This window comes from Amphiprion ocellaris, chromosome 3 (assembly GCF_022539595.1).
Source record: "Amphiprion ocellaris isolate individual 3 ecotype Okinawa chromosome 3, ASM2253959v1, whole genome shotgun sequence".
NCBI lineage: Eukaryota > Metazoa > Chordata > Actinopteri > Pomacentridae > Amphiprion > Amphiprion ocellaris.
Window position 1 is genome coordinate 12,296,798 of NC_072768.1, and position 21,527 is coordinate 12,318,324.

At 39.7% G+C, this 21,527-nt stretch overlaps 1 protein-coding gene across 1 annotated transcript; it reads left to right on the top strand.

Moving 5' to 3' along the window:
• The first annotated feature begins 72 nt into the window (after window positions 1-72).
• tbc1d2b (TBC1 domain family, member 2B) lies at window positions 73-21,441 on the top strand. The gene is made up of 13 exons (XM_023289380.3): window positions 73-414; window positions 2,456-2,606; window positions 6,765-6,939; window positions 8,119-8,276; window positions 8,396-8,649; window positions 12,020-12,445; window positions 12,683-12,793; window positions 12,970-13,166; window positions 15,027-15,521; window positions 15,606-15,723; window positions 15,967-16,152; window positions 17,970-18,091; window positions 19,011-21,441. The coding sequence occupies exons 1-13, from the start codon at window positions 73-75 to the stop codon at window positions 19,204-19,206; spliced, it is 2,931 nt and encodes a 976-aa protein (XP_023145148.2). The 3' UTR covers window positions 19,207-21,441.
• The last annotated feature ends 86 nt before the right edge of the window (window positions 21,442-21,527 follow it).

Sequence of the window (21,527 nt, forward strand, 5' to 3'; positions counted from 1 at the left end):
GCAGGCAGTCATGCGGATGGAAACAGGAGTGGGCATCCGCTGCGCTGCACGAAGAAGAAAGTTCGAGGAAAGATGCACGAAGTGGAGGATGGCAGCGAGGCGAACCTCTGCACGGCTTCCCGGATCGTCGCCTCCAAGTCCGTGGATGTGGCGGAGGTCGAAGGCGCCAAGGAGCAGGCCTCCAAGCTGTGCGGCTACTTGAACAAACTGTCCGGCAAGGGGCCTCTGAGGGGGTACAAGCCGCGGTGGTTCGTGTATGATCCCAGGAAATGTTACTTGTATTACTTCAAGACTCCCCAAGACGTCCTGCCTCTCGGACACATCGAAGTAGGCGATGCGTGTTTCATCTACGACGTGGAGGCGGAGGAGGGTCAGTTTGAGATCCGCACCGGAGAGAAGGAGTTTCTGCTCAAGGTACGAAGTTTCCAGCATGTGTGTTTTTAGTGTGACAGCAGTGCTTGTTTTTTTTTTCTTTTTTAAAAAAGCTGTCATTTGTCACTTCCTTTCTTCTCTATGTGCAGACACACCCTTTGTAACTTCACTGATTTATCCTCAGCTTTGCTTTCTGCTGACAGGGACGTGATTCAGTCATTTAGTTTTGAAGCAGCAAAAAAAATGCTGCTTTAAAAATCACTTCCAGACCAGAGATTCATCAGCAAATGGCGCAGCTGATTTCACCCCCCAGAACACACTGTCAGCCACCACTGTTTATGTTTAGGCTCTGGTTTACATGCACATGAGCTCATCCCCGCCTTCTTGGCCCAAGTCATCTCATGTGATGATGCCTTTACTGTCCTGTCATATGACAGTGACGGGTTCAGGGGCAGGACAGGTGCCCCTGGTTGTGCCCAGCCTGGCTCCGACTGAGGCCTTTTTTTCCTCAGCAGATGGTGTGAATGGTTAATACCAAACAGCTTGTGTACCCAGAGGCTGGAACTGAGACTGAAACCAGCGTCTGCTTGTTCACATGACAGATCTTAATAGTAACCCGTGGAGTCTTTAGCACAGCTTTTATCATTTCCCTGTTTAATGTGTCGTTATACAGAAATTACGTGTCTTTAACCTTTGATCTGTAAAGTTCCCATATGTTGAGAATCCATTTGATGTGAAGATATGAAGACACTTACTTCTGCCATTCCTCTAAGCCCTCCACAACTAGATAGCCTCCCAGCTTTAGGAGCTTTATTCCTCAACAGAGGAACCAATAGTTGTGTATCTGAACCTTTGTATAAGCCTCATCCCCTGTCTATGGCCTGCTTCCAGGTTCAGAATGAGCACCTGCCTTGTCGTCTGCCACATTTATTTACGTTCTAGAGCTGCTTCTGCTAACTCTAAAATATCTCAGTTTTGACCAAAGCCCACCAGATGTTCTGTTTGTGGCCTCAAGAGTGAACGCAAAACTCCTCATGTACTCCCAGCATATGAGGAACTAAAAACCAAGTGGGTTACTTTTATTTTTGATAGCAATATCACCACAACTATAGGGAAAATCTTTAGTGTTGGCACGTTGTGTGGATAATTTCGCTAATATTACCATTGGCTTTGATTGTATGCCCAGAGGTCAGAGTTGTGTAGTAACAATAATACTTGGGGACATTCAGAGATGGTGGAAGGAGCGCTCTTAAACCAATAAACAAAGACTAGCATGGATAATGTGTTTTCATGTCACCTGTTAGGCTTCAGTGTAGCCAGAACTGATACAGTGTTTACATCGGTTTCCTTCTCTCCTGCTCTCTGTGCTCACATATACTGCATTTTAATATGCCAGATCACCAATAAAGGTTTCATTCATTCACAGATTTTTATGTTTCTGTTGTCAGACGACAGTACAAGTGGAAATAGTGACTGAAACGCAGCTCATTAAGAGTATGTGATAACCAAAAATCACTTCATTGATGTTTTCTAGCTGTTGCTCTGCACAGTTAAACAACTGATTTTTATTACCTCACGGTCATCTGACAAACTCACCAAAGACACAAGTTAAAAACAACAGCTGTACTTTGAATTAGTTATATGACCATGTGAAATGGTCACTTGGAAAACAATAGAAAGCCTTGGTTTCACACATTTAATCACATTTGTGTCGGCTGTCATGCTCTAAATCACAGAGAGAGTCTTCTTCCTGAAGAGAGCATTATTTAAAGCCACACACACAACAGCCCATTTAGAACAAGACTAAAACCAGCAATTACTCAGTCATAGTAACATGAAAGATCTTTGCAGTATTTGGAGCTGAAAAATTGAACAACACATATTGGGGACATGTGAAACTTCCATTAATTTGCTGGAAAGCACCACAATTTGGGACCTTTAACACAAGATTGATTTTCCATTTTAAACAGAAGTGTGAGAAGACTGTGTTTAAAATAGCATCCTGAAACTTTCTCACAGATGAAGTTTTTATTTTTGTCCATCCAGCTGAACAACCGTGTGTGTGTGTTTTGTGTGTTTTTAGGCCCCCAGCAAGCAGGTGATGCATTACTGGCTCCAGCAGTTGCAGCAGAAACGTTGGGAGTACAGTAACACCCGAGGCACAGGTCAGAGAGACAGTTGGAGCTCACCGACGCTGGCCTATCCTCCCACTGGCCTTGTAGGCAAAGATAATGGTAAGCACACACACACACACACACACACATTTATACACTAGCTACGTACAGTCTGGACACCCAGGTCACCAGTCGGTCTCTTCATGTCCAGGCACCAGCTGAAGGTAAACACTGAAGGTCTCATATTTACACAACTGCTACAAACACAGGAGCCATTTGCGTGCCAGGTTCCCAAGTTCCTACTGAAAGAGCGTGTGGGAGTGGCTTCATCAGACTGATTAAATGAGAATAAACACAAGATAAAAGAAAGTAGTTCAAATCAACTTTATCTGGGGTGTGATTTTGTACTCATGTACTCACAAAGAAAGCACAATGAAAACAAGCTCGATTGCGAAGCAAATGAGCTGATATCAAACCTGATGTGTTATCATGATGGAAGTAATGTGTGCTTGTGTCCAGTCCTCCTGAAAAAGCTCGCCCAATAGTTGCCTCTTCTTTTTGGATGTGTCTTTATCAAAATTTGTCTTTGCTTGTATATGGGTCAATATATAACTGAGAGACTTTTGAAGTCCATGGGATATATATTGCATACATTTTTATTATAAGTAAAAACAAAAAAAAGTTTTTTATGTTCATTATGATCATGTCTTTACAAATTCCATAATTAATTATTGTAGAAACAATCACTTATTAATAAAAATGACTGGATATCACTAAAATGTCAACTAAATAACCGTCTGAATTCAATAACAACCACCTTATAATTAGCTAAACAATAATAAAATGAGATAATTCAAAAAAAGTTTTTATTGCCTTCTTTTTATTAAGTTCATATGGAAAATAACAAATTGTATCTGTGTCCGAGAAATCACTTTCAACTTTACAAAAACATCTCTCAAGGAAGTGTGTTAATTCCAGATCACATGACCTGCTCCACATGATGTCATTTCCTCCTGAAGAAAAGACTGGCAAGACTCCAAGACTTTCTGAGTTATTTAATATAAAGTAGTGTGTGAGTCAAGTGTGGATTTATCGCATGTCAGCAGGTTTACTACAATATCTTTATAAATAACTTTCAATTTCAGTTTTACCCAATTGTATATATAATATTTTTAGAAGAATCTTTCTGTAAAAATGCCATGTGGTGTTTGGTTGATTTTAGGCCCGAAAACAGCAAAAAGTATCAACTATGATACCTGTCAATTATGTTGCAAAAAGTCCTGCAGTTATCTTTTGACCCATATATTGGATCTTAAGCTCATGACTGTACTATGAACAAGTTACACATCACCAGACTTTCCTGTATTAACTAGCTTAAAGCCTAATGATGGTTATCTTTGCTTACTCTGGTTTTCTTCATCCAGTTCTCTATACACTGCCATAAAAAGGGGACGTTTGATATGTTATTTGAAATTTAACTTCTGCACAAAATAGATGATCGTGTGCTTCCTACTTCAGTCAAGAGGAGCACGTTGTATTAATGGTGAGCTTTGATAATTATAAAGATTTATTATGGTAAAATCCACTATCCATGCACAGAAAGCAATGCCATGTAAGACAGAAATTATGATAGAAAATTGTTAATCATGTAAGTTAACAAATCTATTTTACAACTCTGTGATTCTCAATGCAATGACTTGTTGAAAACGCGGCAGCTACGCATTATAGCTTTAAACTTAATATATTTAAACATAATACTGAAGAAATGCATTTAGGTCTGATGCTGTCACTTCAGTTTTTGTTCAAATCAAAGTGAGTTTCATGTTATTGATAGAAGATTCTGCATTCTATGGTAATTACCAGAAGAAGACTAATCTATTTTCTAGTCTATGATCTGTTAGCTACAGCACCAGCAGTGTAAAAGCAACTTGGTAGCAAATCAGGACCAAACATAAGAACATATTTCTGAATTTTCTGCCTCACCAGCTGAATATATACATGCAGGTTTCCCTGGCAAAACAAAGCATACAGTTTTCCTACTGTAACTGCATGGGTTTGTCAGTGGCATTGTTAACGTACGGCTCAACACGTTTCTAAATGTGTTCCCTCAGCTGGTAATCTGTTTTGCTTAAAGAAAATATTATTAGGAAAAGAGTTGTATAAGGATGATGCTTCTTACGGCCGAATTAAGTCCCAAACTCTGAATATACCCTCCTCTGGAACAGGTTACCATGGTGATCTAGCAGGTTAAAAGAGAGACACCTTCATGACATTGAGAACTCAGGATTTAGGCTCAACATATCTCACTAACATGTTAGTCTTGATTCATAGTACAGCCCTCTGCTTGTCACCTCGTGTTATTGTGAAAAAATCACGTGTGCGGCCAGATTTAGTTTTTTGTTCTATCCTGCCGGCTGTATTTATTCAATCTGAATCTATTCATTCTGTTTTATCCAAAACTTTGCAGGTAATAGTTAAAATACTGTTTTGTAGCAAGCTGCTGACAGACTTGGAATTCAAATAAAATGTATTTTGCAGCTATATGTTTCTACATGTACATAATCCAACTTAAAACACTGAATGCAGCTGTGAACATCACATATTTATTTATTTTTAAACGTCCCTGCTTAACCTGTAATGATAAGGATACATCCACATTTGCAGCTAATAAAGGATTGAAATTCAGATAAATTTGTGTGTTTTCCTGGTGTGTGAATCTGCTTCCAGATACGTGACGCTCAGTCATCTTCTTGTTTTGGCTGTTCTAGCTGAGTGAAGTGAACTGTGAAGCTTCCTTCCTTCTCCTGTCATCATACACACCTTACACATGTTTGTGTTTTCTGGAATAGTCTGGGTGCCTGTCTGCCTTTGTTATCTCTGCTAATCACTACCAGTGTGGTGGTATTTAGTCTAATGTATTATACTTGAATTCTTTAATGGTGGATGGTGGCCCCATACAAGACAAACTGTTTATAATCACTGATAATACAAAATGTTGCTCCTCTGACACCAGCTGTTGACTTCAGTTGAACCCTGTTGCTGATAGAATTGCTTTTTTTACATTCACCATGTTGTCAGACAGCTTTCATTCTGCTCTTGTTGGAACGTTATCTTGCTTTAGTTTTATACTGAAATTGCTGATCAGAGTTCAGTTGTCCATTGATTCTGATCTGGATCTTGCAGTAATGTTTTGCCAGAGTCCAAGTATTTAACTGTTCCTTTTGAGCTACAATAACTCATATTTACTTTAACTCTTGTTTTAATGCTCATTCCATGTGTTATTGTATTGTAAATTCTATGAAAACAAAATGCTGGTCTTTCACTGGTGATACTTGTTTCTTCCTGACATGAAGGTTATAGACAACTTGTAATTGTAAACTTTTATAACTCCAGCTTATCTATTTACTGTCTTACAGAGACTAACTTTTATAGTCTAACATGTTTATGAAATGGCATTGCTTTCTGATTTGTAGTTATTCAAGATAAATTTCACAGTTACTGAGTCAAGCTTAGCGGAAATGTATTGAGCTTGCAGCATAGTTTCACACCTATGAAAGCCGAAGCACAGCTTTTCCTGAAAGCAAATTTAAGTGATACAAAAATGGTTAAACATGCTTGGATATTTAGTCACATCCTGTGTTTTTCAGCGTCAGTACGCCTTGACCTTTTGTCACTGACTGAGGGAGACATGTGAAGTCAGGCTGTCAGTTCACCAGAATTCTCCCTTTAGCTCTGTTTCATGTTGCTCGTTTTTAGTAAAAGATTAACATGTCTAAGTTTTCTTTTCAGTATTACCAAGATGCTGGACTGTGTGCTAATGCTTCTGACTGTAAAAGAAACCATGTTGTAACGTGTGTACCCATTATTGTGCCATTAACAAATTTGCTGTGTTAATTAAAGCTCGCTCAAGATAAATGGTTTTTTTTTTGTGAAAATACCAACTCAGATAGCTCAAGTAGTTACTGTCCTAGTTGAACAGCACTGGAATGAGTTTGTCCACATGACCACTGGTTTCCTCTCCAGCTGCTTCATCTTATATGAAGTGTTTCACTTTCCCAACTAATTTCGTACTTCACAGGAAATCATTTTTCTTTGCGAAAATGCTACCAAGAGTATAACTGACTGGTATAAAGCTGATCATGAATCCACAGACGTCCACACTGCTGTGAATAATGTTCTGAGTAATGCACACTGTTGCTTTACTCTTTATTCAGACTGTGTGGACTAGTGATAGGACTAATGTTGCTTTATTCTAATGGGCTGTGTGTTGTATTTCAGATGCTATTTTTTTTGAGAAGCCCTGTGAAAGCATGGAGAAAGTCCGCAGTGACTTTGCCATGGAGACGGAATCAGATGGTGGAGGAATGGTGGGGATCCAGTCAGCCAGAGGACCCTCTGCTGCATCCAACAATCCCCTCAACTTCTCCCTGAAAAACTTTGGTACAGAGCTCAGGTAAGGCCAGGCGCCTAGTGGAAGCTTCCCACGGCATAGTTTGTGCCAAAAGGGCTTTTTTTTAAAAAAAGGAAGTATATTGTCAAGTCTTTGTTTTGAGTCCCTGCTGAACAGGCGTAACTAGTTTGTCGGCTATGTGCCCCGATAAAGCTGAATTGAGGGAAGAAAATACCTCTCCAGCTCTCTCTGGGGCCGACTACTGTAGAGGAAATGGTTGCAACTATAGTTCGCTAGTTGCTCTAGTATGCAGCGACCAACAGTTCCCCTTTTGGGTCATACAACACATCTATTTAAAAGGTGCAACATGCTGAAATGCTAAAAATGTGACATGTGCATTGGAATTTGCTTTGTGTCCACGATGGAAAGCGAGTTCCCTTATTAAGGTGCACAGGAATCTGGAGCTGCCTACTAGTAATGGCACAGATTGTTGTACATTTACACACAGCTACTAGTGTGTGTGATGATATGTTTGCCTCCAAACATCAGTAGAATCATTCTTACAGACATGGGAATCAGGAGGGCAGCTATTTTTAGCTTCCTAAATATGTAGATAGAGCAGTTAGTGAAGCCGGAACATGGAATCAGAAGAGAAGCAGCTAAAACTCAACAGTATTATCAGCAAAACTGTGATGGTTTGAGTCACAGTTGTGCTCACAAAGCAAGAATGAGGTGTGATCTGTCATGGGGCTGCTGTAGATGGCTGTATTGGTTAAAATGCAGTGTTTGCTCTGTTAGGCGTAAATGGCTGAAGAATGTGGTTTAAACACCTCTGATATAAACAAGGGTTTGAGACGCACAAGAACTGAATTCTATTGCACACATATAAACCTCATTTTATTGTGCTTGCAGTAGACACACATTGTGTGAAAAGCTTAGTAGACTTGAGTTATTGTCAGTCAAAATCTGTGTTTATTTTCATTCAAGAATGCCTTCATAAGTACAATTTAATGCTTCACTTTCCTTTCATAATAATAAAAGGCACTATTTGACTTGAATAGGTCTCTCTAGTTGTGCAGCTCTATTTCTATGATTGTGGGCCTTCTGAGTCCACTATAAAGATATCAACTCAGGATCTTTGTTACTGTTCATGCTAACATTTAGAGAGTAGCAGACCATCAGGTTTCCCTCTACAATGTCCTTTATCTCTGTGGATTTGAACAGCTTTTCCCTCTCTGACAGGAACTCCATGTCATATCTGCGGCCGGGCAGAGCAGGTGAAAACAGACGCAGTGTGTTTTACACCGGGAACAACAACAGCAGCGCAGATGAGTGGGAGATGGTGGATGCTCCACCCAAGGACTTCTCGGATCAGAAACATCATTCAGATACACACAGACGTATGTCTACTCTCTGCTGCCTCACTCACACACACTGAGTAGTACTCATATTCAGCTTACGTTCCTTCTCGCTGACGGACCAACAGTACCATCTGATAAACTTCTTTCTTTTCTCTCAGATTCCTTTGGATCGGCGTTTACTTTCGATTTTGTGCGTAACCCCTCGCGGGCTAAGAGGCCTTTGCTTCGAGACATGATGGGCTCTGGAAGATTCGGTCGCAACGCTGAGACCCGTAGTGCTGAAAACTCGGCAGTGGAGTGTAACGGCAGCAAACCTTTGGAGATGCAGCTTCGTCTCCAGAGCCAGCAGGAAGAACTGAGTCAGATGCAACAGGAACAGGTCAAACTCCGAGAAGAGCTGGCCAGTCAGAAGGTACAGTTATTAATCTTAGTATTAGCATTTGATACATGTGTATGGATCACATGAGAACATTAGATTCTAGGGGAGAGTTTTCAGCAGAAAGAAAGGCTTTAAAGCACCACTATTGTCTTCATAGTGTGTGAACTATCCCTATTAGGGGAAATACCAAGATGACTAGAGTGATTTTACTACATTTACATGAATGAAGCAGAAGTCTGAGGTTTTGATGTCTGACTGGGTGGTTTGGTGTAATTGTAATGTTCTCACTAACACAGGAAGGCAGAAAATGGTTAGTCATGCTTAAGCAAGAAACAAGGAAACAGCAGTTCTTCTGACAACAATCACAGCTGTGGTGCTCCTTCCCATTACTCTCTCTTCTGTTTTTGGTGTTTTAAAACAAGCTATATGGCCAGAACGGCTGCAACAAGGCCGATGAGTAAACACAGCATGTGTTAGAGTCTTTTCCTGGGAAGTGTGGTGTGCTCCCAGGTTAAATGTTACAGGAATGAACTGAGTAACTCTGAGTAACTAAGTCAGCTGTGTCTCTCTCCGTAAGCACTGATGGACACGAGGAAATATTCACTCACCTCTGAGACTGTTGAGGTTAAGTGGACCAATTGTCCACCATTGTATTGTTAATCCTGTTGTTTTATACACTGCCTATCCAAAAAAAAGTCGCCTCTTGGATTTAACTAAGCAAATAGGTAAGAGCATTCTATTGGATAATTACTGCAGTGATGAATACATTTCAGCTGCAACAACTTATTTAACCCTAGCTGATGCAATGAGGAGCTTCTCATTTCTCAAACAACCGTGTTGGAAGACATATCCTGTGGTCATGGAAAGGAAGTTATTCTGTCTCAGAAGGGTCAAATTATTGGCCTGCATCAAGCAAAGAAAACAATTAAGGAGACTGCTACTAAACTACTAAAATTGGGTTAAGAACCGTCCAACACATTATTAAAACCTGAAGGAGAGTGGTGAACCATCATCTTCAAGGAACAAATGTGGGTGGAAATAACTCTTAGATGATCAGAGGAAATCAACAGTAGAACTCATGGCTATGTTTAATAGTGAAAGTAAGAGCATTTAAACACACACAATGCAAAGAAAACTCAAATGATTGGGACTAAACAGCTGTGTAGAAATGACGCTTACTATAAGTCACAAATCAAGGGCCAGAGTCTTCGATTTGACCATGTTTAAACATTAAAGATCTTAAAAAAAAAAAAAAAAAAAAAAAAAAAGTCACAGAGAAAAGTCAGCATTTGGAGGGCAGCAGGATTTATTGTCGACAAAAATCCAGGAGTAGTTCTTAGCAGTGATTAACACCCCCAATATAAACTGAAGATACTGAGCTGTGCACCGTCTTTTATGCTGTGAGAGTTGGTCATTTTTCCACGACTACAAGAGTGACAGTTTTGACACATTTATACTTTTCTAAATCTGTTGGTCAGATCATGGCATCAGATTATCAGATTTCACCCTAGATCTCACTTTACAGAAGACGTGCATAAAATTATCATTAGGTCATCTTTTGCAGACATGTTCAAACTTTTTGCTCCGCATCTTACCCTTATCATTTAGTGATAGATTTCATGCATATTATACCATTAGGTATTGTTGTGTTTCTAATATATTTTAAAAGTTATAATACCTTAAATTTACACCATTATGTTTTGACTACTCCACATATCATTTTCTAAAAGGCATGTATCTTCACATCAAAGTTACTGATCATACTTTGTGATCTTCCAGCTGTGTGTGTGTGTGTCCTCCGCAGACTCACACCATACCATCAAACATCAGTCATTACTAGAATATTCATCATTATGTATTTTATACATGTTTTAACTCTGGTCTTCAGTCTAATAGCATTTGCCATCATTATATCATGTTTTACTTTTAGCACATCATACCCCAAAATATTACACTACAGTAGCTCTAAGAAATCTACTAATCAGTGACTTCTTTTTTTTTGTTTGTTTGTTTTTGGACAGGCAGTGTATCTTGTACGTCATGTTGGGCCTACACAGAACTAAGTTCTATTACTTTACACCACTATTATGATCTAAGTTAATCCAAAATGCAAGCAACATTTTTTGGACACACTGCTGTTGCTTATGATGCTTAACCAGCAATGTTTATTGAACAAAACGATGCTACGGTTATTCAGTTAAATCCACAGACCTCTCTGTGAGCAGTTTTCTGCCTCTGTTAGAAAACTGTTCCTTAAAAACACAGCATGCTTCATTCTATCCCACAGAGTTACTTAATCAATGTCTGTATGACCAGCAGCATGTAGGTTGTGTAAGTGCACACGTTGCACATTCATCATTGCGAATGTGCGACCCACATGTTTGCACATTTGGCCACATTTCCTCCCTGCAGTATGTGTAATGATATACATAGCTATAGTAAACTGTTGTTATTGAATATCGTGCTCTGTAATTAGATAAGGTGGGTTATCTGGGCACAGTGGTGCCTGTGTGACGTGTTGCTTCGGTCAGCATGGGTTCTGTCAAACACTGTGCAGGGTTTTCTCCCAGGAAATTGTTCAGCTGAAGCAGTAAGCTACTAAGATCCTGATGCCTGCAGTTCTGTTAGTAAATAATGCTTAAACAAAGTAATACTACGTTTTTAGATAAAATTTATACTTTTTGAGATTTTTTTGTTAATATAATAATTTTGTAATTATAACTGAGGTACAGTAATGGGCTAAAAAAAAAAAACCTGAGGCACACTTCTGCTCTCACATATTGTAATTTTATAATAAACCACTATTAACTCATAATAATTTATTCAAATGTAGTCCATTCTGTGCACCATTTTCCACTGCAGGCACTTTCAGTTTTAGGATAGCTTGCACCTTTGAGTGTATTTTCATTGCATAAACTGCCCCTTTAGGACCACTTTCAGGGCTGTTTTTAAAGCAGAAAAGAGTACCTTTGCAGAAGTAGGTACTTCTGAGCAGCCCTGAATACTTGCTATCTGGAGCTCAGCATTGATTGGCTAAATTTGGAGAAGACAACGGAAGCAAAGGTTGTTTCAACACTATCAACAGTGTAGTTTGCCTTATAGGCTAACAAACAACAGCAATGTATGGATCCTACACTGTAGTGGAAGCAAATGGGCCGATTAGGAGTCTGTTCCTATAAATATTGATGTTACCTTGTCCCTGCTCTGAGTTCCTGCAATGAAAAACCACCTAAAAGTAGCTGCTGAGATGAGATGATTTGTTGTATTTTACATCCACAACATAATTTGTAAATCTACTCCAGTAAAACAAGAAAAGATTTAAATTATTAAAACCATATTTTCTGTGAGCCGTGATCCTAACCCTGCAGGATGGTGTGACCAAAACATGCTCTTTATAATGCAGGAGCTGGTGAGACTTCTGCAACAGACTCTGAGAACCTCCCAGTGTGACAGGCCGACAGTCCGCCGTCCAAGCCAGCCTCCAGATTCATCAGCAGCCCCCGACCAGCCCCAAACTCCAGAAGCACCCCAGGATGGAGTCACGCAGTTGGAGGCCCTGCTTCAGGAAAGAGACGAACAGGTTCAGTCCTTGTGCGTCCACATGGAGCGTCTCGCCCTGGAGAAGGAGAGTCTGCAGCAGGAGTTGAAGGGCCTGAAAATCAAGGTTGGGGAGATTAACGACCAGCTGGGAATGCTGATGGAGACGATCCAGGCAAAGGATGAAGTCATCATGAAGCTGTCACAGCAGAGTTCGGAGCAGAGCGGAAACCCAAATGATGGCAGTTCACCACCACCTCATAAAGAGCAGCAGGAGGTTGACATCCTGAAGGTACAGAAGGAGAAACCTAAGCCAAACTGATAGAGATGAAAAAGCTGCAAATTATAATAAACTGAAGCACTTATTCTGAGGAGGGAATTTAGTGTGAAAATAGATTCAGTGGAAAAGTTGATATTTTGTTATGGAGTTCTTTTCATGAGCTTTGGAGTACTATAAAATACATATTTTGTTATATTCTGCAATTCTTGCAGATTAACTTGATGTAATGTATGTTTTTTTTACTTTCAGGACAGTCTTCAAGGATACAAATCTCAGAACAAATTCCTGAACAAAGAGATCCTGGAGCTGACAGTCTTGCGCAGAAATGCAGAGAGCAGAGAAAAGGCTTTAGAAGCAAAGGTACGATCTTGTGTTGGTGGTTAATGTTACATTACTCTGTTAATAGAAAAAGGAAGTCTGAGTAGCTTAAGGGGAAGTCCAGTATTGACCTTAGCTGGTACGCCCCAAACCTAAAAATGGCAAACAGAGAAAATGAAAAACGTTGTTTGTGCCCTCTTCTCTTATCTTTGCTGCAGTGTACGGCCCTGGAGGCCAAGCTTTGTCAAGTGGAGAGTAAGTATTTGGTGCTGCTTCAAGAGGTGAAGACTCCAGTCTGTTCATCTTCAGAGCAGAGTCCTGCCCGAGAGGTCATTTCCAGATTATTAGAGGACGCACTGCAGGTGGAGAGCCCAGACCAGCACGAGCACCACATCTTCAAACCAAACACTGTCAGGTACATAAAAGAAAGCCTGGTGAACAGGTGCTTGTGGGTTTTGATTTTTTTTTTTTTTAGCTCTCTGCGTTGCTCCTGTCACATTGTTACTCACTGTTTGCTCATTTTCACTGCAATATAAAGTCCTGAACTTCTGTGGAAACAACACAAACATGACTAGAAGTAGCAAGAAGTAAAAACACGTCTTTTGCACTGTAAAACAAAGTTATAATGCCAAAAATCTAAAAAATAACTACAAAAGTAGATTTTTTATAGAGATTTTTTATATTTATTTTCCTAAAATTTAAGTTAATTTAAATACAAGACACTTGTGCTCCAAACAAGAAAGATGTGCACTCAATGAAGGACCAAGGATCCCTGACCCGTCACTATACACACCAGTGAGCAGTGATTCCTAACACATCTCTGAGGGTCTTCAGGTGGAAACCTCCCTTCAACGGTGTTTCGTCTATTTAGTAACACAACACCTCCAGGAGGCTAGACGGTGAACTCTGGCGTCCCAGATTCACCCCCACTAGTGGCAGTTCACACTGCTGCTACACAATCCAAACAGCACTGCCACGTTCAACTGCCCCAGGCCCATTAGGAGATGCTCCAGGTAGTGACCAGTGCTGATGCTGCCAGTTAGCTAGTGCCAGATGCTGAATACCTAGTGCCAACTGCTACAAAGTGACAAAGAAGCTATGCATATAGACTGTCCAAACCTGCTAGTGGTAACTCTAAATGCTAATGCTAGCTGCAAGGCTATTACCATGCCCAAAGCAAACTTACCACTGACAAAGAAACTAGGCAACCCAGCTCACCAAACTTGCTAGTGCTACATGCTAATGCTAACCCCTAAAAGAAAATTAAAGTCGACATGTTCAACAGTTTTCCAAGTGCCTTCAAGCACTTTTCAGTTTCGGAAAAAAGGTGGCTCTACATATTTTAGATATTTTACTACTTTTTTATTTGTCTCCTATCTGCTCTGTGTTATCACAGCCTGCAGTTCGACCCAGGTCACCTGTAAAGTCCCAGAATTTATGTCACCTGACTGTTTGGTTGCAGCTGAGTCACTCATGGCTTCACAGCTGCATGAAGGAGTACAAAATGTTTCGTTTTTTACCGAATATGGTAAAAGCAAATGATTTATTTTGGGTCAATTTTTAACCTTTTTTGTAAAAGTATCATGGTTGTAAACTTAAATTTGGTTATTTTTGTTGAAACTGTATGATAGAGATGAATAGTTAATGAGACTGTAGAAAGTTGAAAATGCAACAATTTTTCCAGTTATATTTGTTCTTTTTTAAGCACGTTGACTGTTAAATTGTTCAGCAGATCTCATGATAGAAATGTAAAGGAAAATAGAAAATCAGAGCACAGTACATGAGCTATCGAATTGTAGTGAGAAAATTCAGGCATAGCTACACTGTAGCTGTAATTCAGTGTGACGTGAGACAAAAGGTGTGCAGTGTTATGTAGACATAGCATTTTTCTAAACCAGAATTTTACAACAAATCAAGGAAAAAAATACCACATTAGAGAAACACTGGCCTTAACAGAACCGGATACAATACACTCACAAGACCTGCTTTGATTAAGTGCTGCATGGGCTTATTCTTGACTGGAAAAACCAGCTCAGCTAATTGGTATTTCTGTTACTGTTTGCTCTGTCTTCAATGCAAGCTCAGGCATGTCCTTTTGTGACTCATAAAAATGTATTGTTAGAAATTCAGGAGACCCCTGAGTAATATGAAGCTGAAGACTGGTTGAGGAAGTGTTCTTAACCTGCCAGCTTTCAGCAACTCTAGTAATTATTTGAGCATTCACTGGCTGATGATGATTTCTCCTCATTTTCTCTCTGTCTTGATTTACTATCAGTGAGTATGATGTGTTCGGCTTCAAGACGGTCCCTGAGGAGGAGGAAGAGGAGGAGAAGCTGGTTGCGAAGGTGAGAGCCTTGGAGCTGAAGTCTCTGTCCATGACGGACCAGGAGGTGTCCGTCGGGGTGAAGTGGGAGAACTACCTGGCCAGCACCATGAACAGAGACCTGGTTCGCTCCCCCGAGCTCAAGTCGCTGGTTCGCTGCGGTGTTCCCCACGAGCACCGATCCCAGGTGTGGCGCTGGTGTGTCTCCTTCCATGTCAAGAAGTTCAGAGACCAGCTGGCACCAGACTATTATGAGACGTTACTGAACGTGGCCCGGGAGAGACCCAACCCGGCGTCGAAGCAGATCGAGCTGGACTTGCTGCGTACTTTGCCCAACAACAAGCACTACGCCTCCCCGAGTGCAGGCGGCATCCAGAAACTCAGGAACGTGCTGATGGCTTTCTCCTGGAGGAATCCAGATATCGGCTACTGTCAGGGACTAAACAGGTACTGGAGAAGTTCTACTTTGTCTCCTTCTCTTCTTTTGTGCTTTGTAATTCATTTTTTTAAAATCGTGTGTCTTTTCTTTAGGCTGGCAGCAATCGCCTTGCTCTATTTAGACCAAGAGGACGCCTTCTGGACACTTATAGCAATTGTGGAGGTCTTCATGCCAAGAGACTATTACACCAAGACTCTGCTCGGCTCACAGGTGAATAACTTGAGGACGTGTTGCTGCATCCTTATCAGATTTTACAAGATTCTCTGCTGTCTCTGATGTGGTATTCATGTGACTGTGGCTGCTGCTGATGACTTACAAGAGCAGGAATGCAACACAATGGTCGTCACTGTTTGTTTTCATTCCCTCTGTTGGATTTGACCCCATGTCTGCAGTTTAAGTAACAGCCTCGGTTAGCTATAAAGAGATTAAAATGTGTCGTTTGGGTTTGTGCAGGTTGACCAGCGTGTGTTCAAAGACCTGATGAGTGAGAAGCTGCCGCGGCTTCATGCCCACTTTGACCAGCACAAAGTCGATTTCTCCCTCATCACCTTCAACTGGTTCCTGGTGGTGTTTGTGGACAGCGTCGTGAGCGACATCCTCTTTAAGATCTGGGACGCCTTTCTGTTCGAAGGACCAAAGGTAAGAGGGGCAAAATACAACAGTGATCCTCTAATTTCACATTTATGTCCAGACATGTTCACAGAGTTAGGAAGAAAATGGAAAAAAAACTAGATAAGGAGATTTTTGGAAATTGTGATTCAGTTGCCCGAGTTGACATTTACTTGCTTCTATGGGTTGAATGTTTAGTTAGTCTTTGGGTTAGGTGGAAACAAAGTGCTGGAGTTGTGGCAAAGCTAAAGCTCCACTATTTAATATGTTATTAACAATGGTTTAAATACATGTGTGTTAAACAGTTACTTATATTAATGATCCTGCAGAAAATTATTACCCTACCCTGCCATCTCCTGCAGCTCTGCACAGATTTTTAGCCCACTGAAATGGGTGATTGCCTTTACAGATTCTGCTCTCTTAAGTGTCATTTCTAGAAGCAGCTATTTTAAAGTTAGCAAATAAGGTGGATCCAGATTATGCTACTGTGTCTGCTGGGTCAATATGTCATTGAGGGACTTTGAAGTCCATGGGATACATCTTGCATACATTTTTATTAAAAGCAAAAAAATATTGTTTTTATGTTCATTATGATCATGTCTTTACAAATTCCATAATTATTTATTATGGAAACAATCACTTCTTAATTAAAAATGACTGGATATTACTAAAATGTCAACTAAATAGCCATCTGAATTTAATAACAACCACCTTCTAATTAGCTAAGCAATAATAAAATGAGCTTATTCAAAAATAGTTTTGATTGTGTTCTTTATAGAAAGTTGAGATAATCATGACAGATATTTCTTTTTTGGCAATATGTCAAGTTTCATATGGAAAATAACTAATTGTATCTGTGTCCGAGAAATCCCTTTCAACTAAGTTACTCATTACAAAAACACCTCTCAATAAGTGTGTTAATTCCAGATCACATGACCTGCTCCACATGATGTCATTTCCTCCTGAAGAAAAGACTGGCAAGACTCCAAGGCTTTCTGAGTTATTTAATATAAAGTAGTGTGTGAGTCAAGTGTGGATTTACCACGTCAACAGGTTTACTACAATATCTTTATAAATAACTTTCAATTTCAATTTTACTCATTTGTATATATAATATTTTAGAAGAATCTTTCTCTAAACATGCCATGTGGTGTTTGGTTATAGGCGGCCATGTTTATTTTAGGCCTGAAAACAGCAAAAATGTCAACTATGTTACAAAAAGTCTTGCAATTATATATTGACCCACCAGTTGTTTGCCGATGACAGAGACCAAACTGATTGTACACTTTTTTCTGTCTTTAATAATCTGAGAACACAAAACTGACATATCGTCTTCTTTTAAATGTTTATGGCAAATATTTTAGAATACAGTTGCTTCAGTAGTTTTGAGCAACACCAGCATTCATTTGAATTCATGTTTTTTTTTATACCAGATAATTGCAAGTCCAATATTCATTCTCCTTTTTTTTTTGGTTTTGGGCTTCGCCAACTCCTAAAGGAAATATCTGGCTTTTTAGCTACTTAATGCTTCACTATGTTCCCCTGTCCGTCCAACTATGTTGCTGAGCAGTTGGTGTATAGGTTTTCTTTCAAAAGAGCACAATCAGACGGGTGGAGGAAACCAAAACTGTGGGCCAGACAACAAAAGCAATAAGTTTAAAGGTGCTATCAAGTTGTAGGGTAGAGTGACACTAAAGGGTTTAATGGTAATTCACCATTGACAATGTGCTCAGAGGATGTGTTGTTGTCAGCCGTTCCTCCAGACATGATAAATACTGTTGTGGTGTACAGTCACACAGGGGAAGTCATGAGGTGGATGTCACTGCTTTGACTGTTTTCCTCCACAGATCATATTTCGTTTCGCCCTCGCTCTCTTCAAGTACAAAGAAGAGGAGTTTTTGAAGCTGCAGGATTCCACAGCCATCTTCAAGTATCTTCGTTACTTCACGCGCACAATCCTGGACTCAAGGTATCGTAACTGCAATTTGTAGTCAAAAATATGGCAGTATGAAATTCTCAGGACGATGTGTCTGCATCAGTTTAGAGAAAAATAATAATCTAGAAATAGTTGATGAGATCCCTCTCTTACGGGTATCCAGGAGGCTCAAGGTCATGAACAACTACACAACAAGACGTGGTAGCAGCTCTGTGTATGAATGAGGGAAGGACATTTGATTGAAAGAGGAATGCTGTTTAGAGCTGCTGCTGCAAAGTGAAGATCTCCCTCATCCACCAGCATTGATTGTAAAGTTAAAAGCAATAGTTTTGAGGGTTTAAGAGGCCTTGAAGTAGAGCAGTGGAGAAGCTCTGAAATGTATCTCAGTGCCGACATGTGAGGCTTTGTATGAAAAACTTAATGGTAGTTCTTTTGTTCATTTTGTTTTCTAGTATTGGTAAGTATTATTGTTAATGTACAAGGAGTGAAATGATCCCCAAAAATATTACAGTTCTTCTTGTGCTAATTTTCATGTCAGGACAGTCAAGTGTTGTTGAGTAATTTAACTAAAAAAAATACACAAATGTCACAAGACACAAAGACCAATTTGCATAACGCGTTTAGATGTTTCATAGGATAAGAGTAGACTTTGACCTGCTGGTGGAATGTGAGGAAAGCTTTGGGAGATCATTTAAGTCCGAATTCTTCATTATTTTGAGACAATTAATGCCCCAAATATTTGCTAAGATAATTCAGTCCATATTCCAGATGGTTGTGGAACAGTAGCCAGCACATATTGGTAAAGTCATGCAAGTTGAAGTTACAACAAAACCTGATAAACACGGACATCATGATGTCCAATACAGTTCAGTACATCTGCACAGAAACAAGCATGAATAAAGAAAGAAAATCCTTCTAGACAAACGGGGCTGTGTCATTTTCTACTTTCCAGGAAACTGATGAACATCGCATTTGTGGACATGAACCCGTTCCCCATGAGGCAAATCCAGAACCGGCGCTCCTTCCATTTGGAGAAAGTCCGTCTGGAGCTGACGGAGCTGGAGGCGATCAGACAGACCTTCCTCAGAGAGCGCGAGACGAGTCAGGACAGACGCAGCTTCGTCAGCGACGATGAGGAGGATAACTGACCCTGAGCTCATCACGTTTCCAAGCCGTGCGGCTCAAACATGAAGACAGAGATCTCCTCCACTGACCAGTGAAGTGTTGCAGTCGCAAAGGGAGTTTTTCGCCATTTAGTCGGTGGAGTTGGTCTCTGCATCAGAGCTGGAACAGTCGACTTTCTCTACATTACAGTCAAATTGCAACAAAGGACCAAAACATTACCGGCCGTGCGGGCTTTTTATCAGTATTCCTGCCATTTTTTAAATAGTGTAAACGCCTTACATGCTGTACTCTTGTGTGTTTTATGTGATGACCAATACAGTATGCTTCACCTGTGGCTCTTCAGTGCCAAACTCACCTTTGCAGTCCGAATCAGTATTTTGAAACACTTAGCTCTTACAAGTTGGTGATTTTTATGCCTGTTGAAGGAATTTTTGCATTTTTTTGAGCTTTAGTTCTCATTAGAATTCAGACTTTGTGCTTTTTTTGCGCCCAATTCCTTGCTTAAATCTCTTATTGTTTACCTAAATCTTTTTTTTTATTCTAAAAATTGTCACTCTGCAACACGTCTCTGTCTTTTGATGCACTTAAATCACTTAATGCTGAAGTGAAATGTTGCTGAAACTTACGTCTTAAGGCCATCAAAACTGTATGCATATTTCACAGCTGTATGTAGTTGAAATACTGCAGAGGATTACAATGAAAATAAGGATTGAAAACAGAATGTTGAGTTGCATCAACAACATGTAGAATGTTCTGTGGAAGACTCTGCTTGTATTTTTATATATACGCAGCATTAGTATATATCACACTAATGTACTAGTATATATCATACTAATACAGCGTCCAGTCCAGTTTTTATCTAAACTTATTTGGCACTTTTTTGCTCAGATCAGTATGATTTTAAATATATTGCCAAATTATTATGAACACCATTTAATAAAGACATATCATGAAAAGGTCACACTTAAATTTGTACTGACAGCTCTTGATTGCATCAGTTTACTTACTTTTAGTATATTCCAATTTTTTCCCAAGTGTTATTCTTGATTATGTTCAAAGGATCCACTTTCCCCTTGTATGATGCTGGGATTTTTTTTCTGAGCTCCGACCTCGGCATGCTGTTGTATTTGCATTCACTGTCCTCAGTGTGGCAGTATAACCTTTATCTCCCTGCAGGTTAAACTCACTCACAGGTACCTTCCACACAGTGTGACTGTAGGTAATCTGAAATGACTGTGAGGTCAGTCTGTCTGTTGATTGTTGTGTGAAAGTGGAAATATGGTTTGGAAACTATGAGGGAAGTATTTCACGGGATTTTTTAGTTATGTGTAGCAAAATCTTTCTCTCTTCCATGTTCAGGTACTTACAGACTCTTTATCACTGTGACTATAATCTCTATGTTTCCTGTTTTTAGCATTTAACAAACCAGAATGGGAAAATTGATATTCTGGACATCAGAATATCTTTATGTTTGTTTAATCAACTGTGTTGGAACTCGTTGAATGGGATTCTACAAGAGAGGGACATGTTTCTCACCTTCTCTTGTGTGCTGATGTGTTGTTTACAGCTTGTTGTCTTTATTCCTAATTTACTTCGAGTGTTTACAGAAATCTCTTTACTATCAAATAGAAAATCAACCACTTTTCTTCTGTCAGCCATAGTGTTCAATCTTTTTTTTTCTTGTACTACCTGAACTTGTGGACGAATGGCAGAAATGAGTTTGTTTTGATGATTGAAATAGAAATGTAAAGGTAGAAATGTAATTCTTTATGAGAGCTGGTCTCTCTGGAGATCCAAAATCCCAAAGTTAATGGTTTAAGATTGAACATTTTCTTATGTAAACCTACACTGTCAAAAGGCTCATACGGCAGGTGTCCATGTTTACTCAGTGCACAGCTTCTCTTCTTAGGCTAGTCTCTGCATGCATTTTTAATATTTTGTGCCACATTGAATAAGCTACATTTAAAACTATCGTCCTTTTCTTCTCTCCTCTCCTACTTTCCTCTCTTTGTTTTGCTTTTCTCTGCAGTTTATTGCACAAAGGTGATGACAAAATTAATTCAGAATGGCATAGGGCACTTCGCTTTGTTTTTTTTTGTATGTAAATCTCACTAAATGTCCTATCCTGTTTGTTACTAATCAGTATCATTTAATGTTGAAAACTGCAAAGCTTTTATGTTTCACAATTGCATATATGCTGCCTTATGTTTTTGTAAAACCAGTTAAAAGACAAATTCAATAAATAATGGCTGACTGAACACGTCGTGTCTCTTTAGCAGGTGTTGAACCTCGTTTTAGTAATTTCTCATTTCCTCAAACGCTCGGTCAGACCGAGTACCAAACA

Excerpts from the sequence above, each read along its gene's own strand:
- tbc1d2b (XM_023289380.3), top strand. The coding sequence starts at position 73 with ATGCACGAAGTGGAGGATGGCAGCGAGGCGAACCTCTGCACGGCTTCC. Across the intron at positions 2,607-6,764 it reads CCTTGTAGGCAAAGATAATG|ATGCTATTTTTTTTGAGAAG; the intron begins GTAAGCACACAC and ends GTTGTATTTCAG. Across the intron at positions 6,940-8,118 it reads AACTTTGGTACAGAGCTCAG|GAACTCCATGTCATATCTGC; the intron begins GTAAGGCCAGGC and ends CCTCTCTGACAG.